Genomic DNA, 12,500 nt, shown 5'->3' on the forward strand with positions numbered 1-12,500 from the left:
CCCCCACAGCCACGCCTTCATTCCAGTCGGACAGATTTCCTGCTGTGGTCTAGGGACAGAGGAATGTGAGAACGCTGGCAGGAAGCTGGGTGCAGGGAAAGTGGTCTCTGTCCTTCTCTGACCCCAGGAACATTCCAGGATAGACTCACCAGAATGCTTTGTTTTCCTCCACCCCTATTCTGACAAGTAGGATGCCATTGATCTATCAGGATCATGTGACACAGGAGAGATGTGTTATGGCTGTAACAGTTCAGGCTACATACTGTAACTTAGGTACTGGTAGGGTGTGGTGCCCACCTTCGTCAGAATGTGGGTGGGTTTGACCGGCAACCTACCAGTGACATCACATGTTGGCAACAAGCAGGATTGAGACATGAAACGTTCTTTTAGAGGTCGGAGAGCTTCTGTCCATCGAGGCTGAAGACTCCACTCCACTTGGCTGTGGGTGTGAAAGGGAAAGTGGAGGACCATTGCAGCAGCAGGTGGTCCTGCTTTGCTCTGCTCTGGTTCAGTGGCCGCTCTAGCTGACTCAGAGTGGGTCGCTCTGGTTGTAGAGCTCTCAGGCCGTGCGGTCGGTTGGCATGTTAACGGGCTGAGTGACTAACAAGCTTGTGTTGAATCCGGTTGAGCAGCTTTGTCAGCCTGCTGAGCGGCGAAGGTTTGCACGAATTTCATTTGTGTTGCTCACCGTAACGAGGGCCGATTGACAAGTAGTGAGCCTGGCACAGAGCACTCAGAGGCACAGTTTTTTCAGTAGAACCTCCTTCTGCCCGCGATGCTGGAGCGGATTCATCCCCGATTCAGAGAATCCAAGAATTCCTTCCCAGCTGTATGACGTCATCGTCTGAGGCCACACGGGCTCATGGTGTGAGAGAGAGTGGGTGGGAATCAAACCAGGTGAGCAGCCAGCACCTCTGCCAAGGCTGAACAAGTTGTAACTGCTTCAAAATAGAACATTTCTTCATCTTCTTCTTCCTCTTCATTTACAAAGCAAAATCCTGAATGAACCACGAGCTTCTGCATCGCCGGCTCACCTTTTATCAATCATCTCCACTGTGATCTCCTGCTCCCCTGTAACTAACGGCTCCCTTCACAGTCAACAGGATCCAGACAAGCCTGATCACATCACCCTCACACACACACACACACACACACACACACACACACACACACACACACACACACACACACACACACACACACACACACACCTCCATCACCTCTGTACTTTGTCTCTTTGTAGTTTAATCCCACATCACACACACATCACACGCCACACGGGTGGCACAGCAGCAAAGCATTCTGGGAGGCAAGCCCATCCCAGGACAGGACAGGATATGAGATCGCCTCCATCCACTTTAGTTTGATGCATTTTAGAGTTGTGAATTTTTTGTGTTGTACCTCCGGCTCTATTCCAGATAAACAGAGATCTGAGGGAGCCGGAGGGGAGGGGAGAGGAGAGGAGAGGAGGGAAGGGGAGAGGGGAGGAGAGGAGAGGAGAGGAGAGGAGAGGAGAGGAGAGGAGGGGAGAGGAGAGGAGAGGAGGGGAGAGGAGGGGAGGGGAGAGGAGGGGAGAGGAGGGGAGAGGAGCGTCCACAGGGGAAGGACGACCTGAACGCTCTCGTGTACACAAGCACAAAGTGAGAGTGCGACATTCATCACTGCCACAAACATTCCGATGCGGAGCAGGAATGTGTCTGTCAGCGTGGCCTTACATAACCCACAGGTATGCCAACACAATAACACGATACACAAGTGTGTGTCTCTGCCCTCGTCCTCCTCTGGGCCGCCTGATCTCCGCCCTCAGGAGCGCCGCAGGCCTGAAGGAACGCCAACGTGCTACTAGAAGGTTCTCTCCCAGCTCATACCTCCACCAAGGCCCTGTTTACATCTGCACCCCGAGCCTCATCGGCATCAAAACACACAAACTGACCAGAAAGGTGGAGAGCTTAAGAATTCTCTGAAAACTCTCTCTCTCTCTCTCTCTCTCTCTCTCTCTCTCTCTCTCTCTCTCTCTCTCTCTCTGTGTGCGTGTGTGTGTGTGTGTGTGTGTGTGTGTGTTACCGTTGTTGCAGTGTCTGACGCAGTCCTGCAGCACGGCGTGCCACTTCTTCTGCTCCTTCTCCGTCATCACACAGAAGTGGTGATGTTGTGCGTAGGGGTGCCACAGGATGAGCGGGTGTTCGCCCGGGTACTTGATCAACGGACTGCTGCTCGCTTTGCCTTTGATCTCTGCAACAAACACCACAGTGTGTGTGTGTCAGCTGTGTGTCAGCTGGTCAATCCAGCCCCAAACAGACGGTTGAGTTGAACATGGAGCCGCAGCCCTGGATCGTGTTCAGTGGTTTGTCTTCTTCAAGTCAACATAAAGGAACAGGAGACGTCTCCACACTGGGACAGGATGCTGTGTCTCACCTGGCAGGCTGCTGGTCATCAGCTCTGTGTACTCCTCCATGGAGTCCAGCGCCTTGTATCCTGCACAGTTGATGGTGAGTTTGGGGTGCAGGCTCCTCTGGTGTGCCTGTTCACACACACGGCAAACACACACAGTATGAACACTCAGGTCACATGGCTCAGAGGGTTTTGTTGCCATGATGCCGCACTCACCGCTTTGCTCTCGTACAGGCTGATGTTGTACGTGTGCGGGACGTGAACGAAGCGATTCCTCCACTTCCGATTCACCTGCAGGTACTGGAAGAGGTTTCCTGAGAAGATGCAGCGACCTGCAAGAGGGTCCTGGAGAGGGACGTGGAGACAAGTGAACCAGAGTGACCTTTAACCTTTCAACCACTGAAGCCTGGGCCGACCTGGGACCAGATTTTGGATGAAGACCGAAACACAAACTGTCCACTAATTGTTGAATAAGTGAGGACCCCCTGCTGTGTGTGTGTGTGTGTGTGTACGGCTCAGTATCCTGCTCTCTCAGAGGAATGAGAGCTACACACACACACACACACACACACACACACACACACACACACATCACTGTTCATGTGTGAAATGTGCTCCACTTCCCCTCCAGTGCGTCCACAGAGAGACAGAGACACAGAGAGACAGAGACACAGAGAGACAGAGACACAGAGAGACAGACGAGTACAACGTGAGAGACGCTGAGCTGCTGTTTGATGATTGGTCTAGAAGGGTTCCTATTCATGTTGTTGTCTAAATCAAAAAGGTACGGTGGCCAGTTTAGGACAAGTGAGTGGACTCAGCTGCTCAGGCTCAGCTGTGTGTCGTGGACTCACCTTTCTGTGGAGCAGCTGTGATTGCGTCCCGCCTCCTCCTTCGATCTCGTAGCGCACGCTGTTGAAGAGGGAGACGGCGTACTGCTGCTCGTAGATCTGTCCAAACTCCTTCATCACCTCCCTGGTCCGAGCTGCAGGGGAGACAGGATCACAACGCTTCAGAGACAGGATCAGCACTCACACCTCCACCAAGGCCCAACAACAACAACAACACTCAGAACCTGCATGTGTGTTTACATCATGTTCATACACAAAAGGCATGTTGGCAATCAAAGATGGTGCTCGCTAGATGATGGTGGTAGTCCAGATCCAGATCCTGCTGATCCAGATCCTGCTGATCCAGATCCTGCTGATCCAGATCCTGCTGATCCAGATCCTACTGATCCAGATCCTACTGATCCAGATCCAGGCTGCACAGACATGATGTCACCACTTGGCTTCTACCGTTCAGAGGCTACATCACAGAACATCATGGTCTGTTGTTTGTTGACATTAAAGCTCATGAGTCTGATATGAAGCCTTTCAGAGTCTAAAGTGTGTGTGAGCTGCAGCTGCTTCATGCAGACCAGCTGATTACTCTGATAACTCTGATAACTCTGATAACTCTGTTAACTCTCCACCTGTGCTGCTTTGAATGCGGCGTCCTTCCTTTTGTTTTTATTGCGTGTCTCTTTTCATGAAGCCTGATAGTGATTGGCGGTTAAACACACACACACACACACACACACACACACACACACACACACTGCCGCCCTCAGCTCTACAGGCTGAGGGCTCATCTACATCCAGTGTGTAGATGTTCTTCTTCTCCTCTCAGGTCTGTAGGTCTCTGATGGACCCTTGTGGATCCATGATCAGGTGTTAGAGCCTCTAAAGCTCCTCTACATGGAGACAGAAGCGTAGTCACACACTCATAGGTTCACTGTGACCTTTGACCCTGTGAAGTCTGAGGGATGCGCTCGTCCTCGGCCGGGGACAGGCGCGTTGACGGCGACGTGTTTATGGAAGGAGCGACGCAGGAAGGAGGGAGAAGGTCTGTGGGAGAGCAGGAAGGAAAGAGCTGACAGGACAGGACGGACGGTCAGGGAATGTGGAGGAGGAGGGACACACACACACGCACACACACGCAGACACACAGACACACACACAGCAGCCTTTTAGGAACACAAACACACCTGCGCTCACACACACTGGACGCAGCGCTGCAGGGGGAGGAGCTTGTGGAGTTTTCCTGTCGTTCATTATAAAGTGATCATCTGTAACTCCTCATTGTGAAGATCTGAGTCTCCAGGATGAAGATAATGATCTGTGTGTGTGTGTGTGTGTGTATGTTGTGTCTGCTGGTGAGGGAGGAGATCATTCCTTGATTATGTGCTCAAGCAGCAAGGATGAAGAAATCACAGAGGTATGTACACAAAACATGACTCCCCATGGTGCATCACACACACACACACACACACACACACACACACACACACACACACACACACACACACTGAGCTGGACAGATGATAAGTGTATGAGGTAGAGTGATGCTGCCATACATGCATAATTAGATAGAGACAGACAGAGAGTGAAAGTGTGTGTGTGTGTGTGTGTGTGTGTGAGAGAGAGAGAGAGAGAGAGCAGACTAGTTTCAGCTATTAATCCTGTGACATGCTGATACCTGCTTCACCTGTGCTGCTTCACTTAATATCACTCAATCTGCTACTCACCTTCGCCTGCCTGTCTCTCTGTCTCTCTGTCTCTCTGCCTCTCTGTCTGTCTGCCTGTCTGCCTGTCTGCCTGACGTGTTCCCTGTGTGTTCTAGAACGTGCTGAGCTGAGCTGAGCTGTCTCCTTCTCTGGTCTTTTGAAGTCTGCTGACCGTTATCACCTCACACACACAATCATGATGACTGTTTGTCTGCTGTGATGAAGACGTCGGTCAGTCTGTTACTCACAGTCAGTTCACTTGTGTTTGTGCAGAGTGACGCCTCTCAATCTAAACCACCTCTGATTCACAACATGCAGCACCAACAAACGCTGTGTGTGTGTGTGTGTGTGTGTGTGTGTGTGGAGCTAAACATGGTGATCTCTGGTTTCCACACACATGCAGTCCTGAGGTTTGTGGAGTAGATCTCTGGAAAGCAGAAGTCTGGAGACAGGAGGAAGCTTCTCCCCGACTTCAACTCCCAAAGTGTTTCCAGATATGAGCTTGTAATCTGTGAGGAGCTCCTGGAGTTCTCTCGGCCTCTGCGACCCACCAGGCTCACAGTGGGCGGCTGCAGCCATCTCAGTCCCAAACTTAGACAAACACGCTGTGGGAAACCTACTTATTATCTCTGAGGAGCAGAGCTCAGGGCAGAGACACGCTGGAGACACTGAAACACTCTGAGACAAGGCTCAAGCTTTCATCCACTCACTCTTCTGTCAGCAGAGGTCAAAGTTAAGACATCACAAGTTCCCACAGAACAGAAACAACGACGATGTGAGCCAGATGGAAGGAGAAGGAGAAGGAGAAGGAGAAGGAGAAGGAGAAGGAGAAGAAGAAGAAGAAGACAGAGCATAGTTCCATCTGAAATGAGTGACTCAAACTGTGACGATGGCCGTCACAGTTTGAAGTCACTAATGTAATGTTCATACAGATGTTGTAACTAAGTAAAGTAACAAAGTACATGTATTCTAATATAATGTAAACCTTTGATGTTCTTCCACTTGACTATTTCTTTTATACTTCTGAGGGACACATCCTCCTCTACATGTATGTGAGGTGTGCAGATCAACGTTGTAATCATAGTCGTAACTAGATAGAACCTCATATCTCCACTTTAGGAGGCCTCGTTGCCTCGTTGCCTCTCTGGTCTCAACACTTTGACTTTTCGCATACTTGGGTACGATTCACTTCTCAAACTTGTTGACACTTTTGGCTTGTGATTGATCTACTTTAACTTCTGGAGCAGGAAATCCCTTAGATAACCCCTTAAGTACATTTCCATTCTAATGTAACAATCTGATGAGGGTCCTTCCTCACTTTTACTTTGCCTTCTTGTGTAAATTGCCTTCAGTTCCTTGCTCATTTGCACACTTCTACGTGTTGATGCGTGTTGTTTCCTCTCTTAACCCCTGACGGCTCTCACCTGTAATCATCTCCCGCTTGATCTCGTCCAGGTGCGAGGAAACGACGCCCCCCATGGTTACAGTTTGGATCGAGTCCCTCTGAGACCACAGGCTGTAGTTTACTCCGCTAGAAGGCTGTTAGTCCTTTTTCCAGTGCCGATCTGTGAGTGAAAGCCTCTCAACTAACCCTGCGTCCAAACTCCAGAGGAAGAAGAAAGAAGGAGGGAGGAGGAGGAGGAGGAGGAGGCTGCAGGGCGCTTCTGCCCGGGATTGAGCTGGGAACAGCCCGGTGAGGAGGGAGGTGAAGCCCGGTCTGGGTCCCACGCAGGACACACCCTCACTGGTCCAACGTGTTCCGTCAGCGCTGCCAAGGGTGTGGCCATAAAAGCACAAGCGTTCATATCAATATGGAGGTGAGCTTAGGCAGTCTGGAGTCCTGAACCACCACCCGCGTGTTCAGGGACCACCAGGGACCACCTGGGACCATCAGGGACCACCTGGGCTTTCCCCATCATGCTCTCAGAAGCAGCGAGTATGGAAGCCTAACTTCTGCTTCCATGCTTGCTGCTTCTGCTTCCATGATGCAAACGAGCTGTAGTCTAACACAAACACGACGCATTCCTCTGTTACTTTGAATATTCAAAATGTACTTCTGAAAGGTTTACTAGAGTAAGAGACAGGAGGCAGGAGTCCTTCTTTAACCCTCGTGTTGTAAACATAAAGGAACAGAGCTCAGGAGTTCATCACTGCGGCACAGAGCAGCATGACGTCACTCTGACTGATCTGAACACATTTAATTATTAACTTTGCCTAAAGAAGATAGACGATGTCTTCATCACTCTACTGTGAATCCTGGAGTACTAATACTTCACTAATACTTCAATGTTCCGTCGCTGTTGTGCCTCGCTGGTAGCATCGTGGTCACGTGCTGCCCCCGTGTGGCCACAGACGCTATAACACTTTTACTTCACTGCTGAAAATCTGTGATTGTGACACAGGATGGACCAGCAGCTGAAACAATGACATCATGTAGAAACCTCACTGATGCATGGAAACATTTAGAGATGATCCAGGAAAGACACGTTCAAATAAAAGAGACGCAGACAAATGTGTGTGTGTGTGTATACGTGTGTGTGTGTGTGTGTGTGGTGGGGGATGCGGAAGGACACGTGACGTTTCCACTTGGAGGCTCCTCCGCACCGCAGAGAGAGAGAGAGAGAGAGAGAGAGAGAGAGAGAGAGAGAGAGAGAGAGAGAGAGAGAGAGAGGGAGAGAGAGAGAGAGAGACATAGAGGGAGAGAGGAAGCAGAGGAAGGTTCAGTCTTTCCAGCACTCAGCAGCATCATGGCACCTATCGGATTAAAGGCGGTGGTCGGTGAAAGTAAGAAGCTTCATTTCTTCATTTCATCCTCGTAGATGTTGGCAGGTTGTGTCTTGTGCGCAATGCGCGCCTGTGCGTGTGTGTGTGTGCGTGCGTGTTTTCCTCCGCCTGCTGGATGCGGATGTCTTGTTTGTGCTGTGTGTGTGTGGTGATGCTGATGAGGAAGATGGTGATGATGGTGGTTTCGCTGCTGTGCCGCGTCCATTGTGAGCCTGCAGAGGCTGAGCGGCTCTGCGCTCTGCGACGCGGCTGCGCCATCGCGTCCCGGCGCAGCGGCAGAAAATGTCTCAGTGCGCTACAAAACCTCCCGCAGACACACGGAGCCCAGATACGCCCTGTTAGCCCAGACCCAGACCCAGACCCAGATCCCTCAGATCCCCCCATCAGCACTTCTTCTGCTCATCATCTGCGCTGCTTTGGAGCTGCAGCACCCCCCTCCACACACGCACACACCTCGATCAACCTAACGTCATGTGCCGCCTTTGATGATCGTGATGATTGACGGTTGATGAGCTTGCAGGGTTCCCTTCCTCCCTTCCTCCCTTCCTCCCTTCCTCCAGCACCGCCTCGCCCTCCTCAGCCTGTCCGTGTGTAGAAACAGCTGTGTTCAGCTCTAATGGCGGTCTTGACCAACACAGGGGCCCGACAGGCCGCTACACGCCAGAAAAGCCGCATTATCTAATGTGCGTGGAGCCTCCTGACGCTCACAGAGCAGCCAGAGGGGCCTCAGTATCTCTCTGATGTGTTATTATAATGAGTGTGTACTGATTGGTCTATTTTAGTCTCTTCTGATCAAACACTGACATGTGAATCAAGTCCCAGACCGTGAGAGTCTTTGAGTGGAAGCTTCTAGTCACGATGGAAGCTCCACTCACTGGACCACAGCATCGTGTCTCACTCTGCTAGGGACTCAGGCCTCCTGGAACACCGCCTTACTTTGGATCACACTTGTGGTCTGACAACAAGACAGGCAGAACCTAAGTCTGGACCTCTACCACAGAAGAAGAGAAGCCACAGATACTCAAAGTGGATCCATTGTGTGTGTGTGTGTGTGTGTGTAGGGGGGGGGGTTCTGTTTGTCTCTGGGCCGTGCGGTGCTGACTCAGGTAGAACACACAGGTGCAGGTTCTGGACCCTGGTTCTCCTCAGCAGGGCCGCCTGGGTCTCAGTGCTGGTGTTGGTCTCCAGTCTGTGGTGCAGGTAGATCAGTAATATTCCTTCTACTGATTTATTGATAGATTCTGGTCACGTGATCGGCCCGGAGGATGGATCTCATGCTTGTATATTGATTGTTCCACGTTTTTCACAGCAGAGCTCAGGTTGCCTCATGCGGCCTCACTCCAGCCTGGGAAAAACTGCTGAATCCTCCAAATGAATCAGGTTTCAGCCGCGTAACTGAGTTGCCATGGGAACACAATGTGCTGCCATTCATCAGCTTTATTTATGTCCAACTTGTAACTGCAATTGAAATCTTGTGATCAAAACAGCATAAACAAGTACGGATAAAAGGATAAAGTAACATAAACACTGAGGCATTATTACATCAAAGTAATATATAAACACATCCTACATGTCTATGCTCATCTAACACGCCTGACATGTCAGGATTTATTTATTTATTTCCTCCCTGAAACTGACACTGAGGTAATCCAGTGAGTGAAGCTCAGCGTGATTCCTACAGAACCTGGTAAACACGCCTGCATCTCCCTGTAGGTGAAGGCAACACCTGCACGCTATTGGCTGGAGGTGAAGCTGGGGTGGGGGTGGGGGGGGGTGGACGGGGGGGGGGACGCCATGGCTCCACTCTGCAGCAGAGGAGGGGGGAGGGAGGGGGGGGGGGAGGGGCAGCAGTGCCTCTGTGACTGCATGTGAGCAACTAACCCACAGAGCTGCTGGAGGAAAATCAGGCCAAGCTGACGAGGAGGAGGCATCAGTCAGCAGCATCTCCAGTCTGCACGACGATGCTGCTGCTCTCATTCCCACAGGCTCATATAGGCTGACACTCATCCTGTGGATCAAGCAGATGATTAAAAAGAGCAGTTTTCCTGTATCAGATCAATCAGATCGCCTTACCGTGTTCAATGAAAACCAACACAACGCCGCAAACAATGGCATCAAATTTAGCACAGAGATGAAACAACCGCGTAACAACAGCAGCATCGGGACGCAGGCGGGCCGAGATCGATTACACAGAGCTCTGCACCGTTAGCTATCGCGTATCAGATCCGTTCGCTCAGTCGCTGCTGAGATTACAAACTTTATTGCCCCAGAACTACACAAAAGCCTAGCTTTAGCCTAGCTGCCCTGTTTCAGCCTGTGACTAAGAGTTGCTAACATCCAGGTCGTGTCAAACTAGCATGGCCTTCTTGTAGTTTCCTTACGAGAGGATAGAAATGTGCCATATAACTCTTAACTCTAAATAGGCTGCTAACTGTGCAGCTGGCTAGCAGGTTTGTCTCTTGTAGCGTTGTTTACATACGCACCGTATCAGCGATGGGACTCTCAGTGCTAATACATTATACATGACTACATGTTTAAAATGAATTTGCTGAGTGAAATAATTTCTTTCTTTTGCTGTGTCCTGTTCACTCTGTCTGAGATTCTCACACATTAATCACCTGCTGACCGGGTTTAACTGTATATCTAACTATATACTGTATATAAGTGTAACAGCAACATACACTATTTATCCAATACAGTTTGAGCTTTCTGCCTCTTAACCGAGACACAGTATCTGCTAGCAATTTTCCAATTTCCCAGCTCCCCTGAACTCCGCATCGTGAGTGATTGCGGGTTTGTGCGTCACAGTTTGTGCGTTTTTGTACGTCATAGATGGAAGCTAACAGCTGTAGCGTGATGTTTGACTGACAGGTAAGCAAGCGGATGTAGCTCAGGTCAGCTACAGTCATTGGTTTGCTAACATGCCGCAGCATCAGGAGCCTGTTAGCATACAAAGAGCAACATTATGGATCATTTATGTCAGTTTATTTACATTTCCTTTTATTAGCTCTTATTGCAATATTGTGGTCTAATTTGGTTTAATATTCAGTTTAGTGTTTGAACATGGGCTCAACCTCATTCTCCTTCATCATTTTACTACTAAATATATTTATCTTTTATAGAGGCACATTTTTGAATGCAGCACTTTTATTGACGTTATTGTGCAGCACAGAGACACACACACACACACACACACACACACACAAACACACACACACACACACACACACACACACACATATACACACATACATACATACACACCTTCATCTGTGTCTTCTAATGACCTTGGGAGGTCACACTGGCCTGTGGGCCCTGGGTCTCTGTGAACACACACACACACACACACACACACACACACAGACACACACACACAGACACACACACACACGCACGCACGGACAAACAAATTCATGCTGAAATGTCACATCGCCATGGCTACAGAGCATGAAGGACTGGATAAATAGAGCTCTCTAAGGCAGGGCGTCATGATGTGGGCCCATTGTGTCTGAAGTGAGGAAGAGTGCTGTGTCAGAGTCCTGCCTCTCTCTCTCTCTCTCTCTCTCTCTCTCTCTCTGTCTCTCTCTCTCTCTCTGTCTCTCTCTCTCTCTCTCTCTCTCTCTCTCTCTCTCTCTCTCTGTGTCTCTGCCTCTCTCTCTCTCTCTTGCTTATGTAACACAGCGTTGGTCACACACACTTTAGGCCCTCAGTTCCACCTTGCCGCTCCATTCTTCTCAGGATCAGCTGGGACGTCACATGACATCGCCCTGTTCCACCTTTTGTACTCAGAACATTTCAGCCAGTGACTTCGCGTATTTGCACATTTTGAAACGTGGATATTCATCAAGCATTTGACCTTAAAGTCAGCATGAAGCTCAGCCTGTGATGCGTTTGTGCCGCTCGCTCGCTCAGCCTCAGCCAGGTTACTGCAGCGTGTCGCTCTGCTCCCCTGCTCTCACAGAGCGGCTAACCTAACGTGCGTTCAGATTCAGACCAGCATGAGAAGTGAAGAGAAAATGTCTGCCCAGTAAACTAAACGGCCTCTTCTCACCGTCCAGCTTCATAAACGTCTGAGGCTTCTCCCTCTCCTGACCTTTGACCTCATATTCCTGCCTAAATCATCTCCTGTCACCCACGGGTGCAGGCCACAGCAGAAGGTCATGACGCCGGTTCCTTTCCTGTTTCAGCTGTCTGACCTGCGTCCCGACCTCAGTTAGCAGCAGAGAACTCGTGATGTCGTCCCACGATGGAGCGCTTTGGGACAGAAGCTGAGGGAGGGACGAGGCATTACTTAATGGAAACAGATTTAGCTGATTAAAGGTTCCAGGTGGTGTGTTACGTTGGAGCTAATGTGCGTGTGTGTGTTGTATACGCTCGATCAGACAACAATCGGTCCGGACAATTTCCTCCATCTTTTGTCATCACTTACGTCAGTTTTCTATAAATGAAGCTTCAAGACACAAAAAGTCCCTTGAGCTGCCCGTCTCTTTAAGAGCATCGCTGTCCCACGCTGCTGTGTACAAGTTTCTGGTCGTGTGTGTGTGTGTGTGTGTGTGTGTGTGTGTGTGTTAGATTGTCAGCAGGATGCCAAACTGTTATTGATGGATGTGAGTGAAACTTGGACCAAGCTGGACTCAAGTTTTATATTTGTTTGTTGTTTTTCTTTACTGTTCTGATGTCATTGGCTGTAGTCTCACTATTTGTGGAAAAAAAGGGCAACATCAATCAACCTGATGGTGGCGCTACAACAACAAGAGTGAAATCTGGACGTCTTAAA

The 12,500-nt window shown here is 49.9% G+C and overlaps 2 protein-coding genes across 3 annotated transcripts in view; one reads left to right on the forward strand and one right to left on the reverse strand.

The window, feature by feature from the left end:
- Positions 1–6,665, reverse strand: part of niban2a (niban apoptosis regulator 2a) — a 15,304-nt gene extending 8,639 nt beyond the window's left edge. The window contains exons 1-5 of the mRNA XM_076159989.1: positions 6,364–6,665; positions 3,246–3,376; positions 2,608–2,736; positions 2,416–2,521; positions 2,065–2,232 (exon numbers count right to left, since the gene is read on the reverse strand). Of these exons, the coding sequence (XP_076016104.1) occupies positions 2,065–2,232; positions 2,416–2,521; positions 2,608–2,736; positions 3,246–3,376; positions 6,364–6,418 (589 nt within the window). The 5' untranslated portion in view covers positions 6,419–6,665. The remainder of the gene's footprint in view (positions 1–2,064; positions 2,233–2,415; positions 2,522–2,607; positions 2,737–3,245; positions 3,377–6,363) is intronic.
- Positions 6,666–7,497: 832 nt separating this feature from the next.
- stxbp1a (syntaxin binding protein 1a) overlaps positions 7,498–12,500 on the forward strand; it is a 21,848-nt gene continuing 16,845 nt past the window's right edge. For both annotated transcript variants that reach the window (XM_076160020.1, XM_076160019.1), the window contains exon 1: positions 7,498–7,723. In XM_076160020.1, the coding sequence (XP_076016135.1) occupies positions 7,687–7,723 (37 nt within the window). In that variant the 5' untranslated portion in view covers positions 7,498–7,686. The remainder of the gene's footprint in view (positions 7,724–12,500) is intronic.

Source organism: Genypterus blacodes, unplaced genomic scaffold, assembly GCF_046128005.1.
Source record: "Genypterus blacodes isolate CSIRO-AG114 ecotype Tasmania unplaced genomic scaffold, CSIRO-AGI_Gbla_v1 ptg000102l_1, whole genome shotgun sequence".
Classification (NCBI taxonomy): Eukaryota; Metazoa; Chordata; class Actinopteri; order Ophidiiformes; family Ophidiidae; genus Genypterus; species Genypterus blacodes.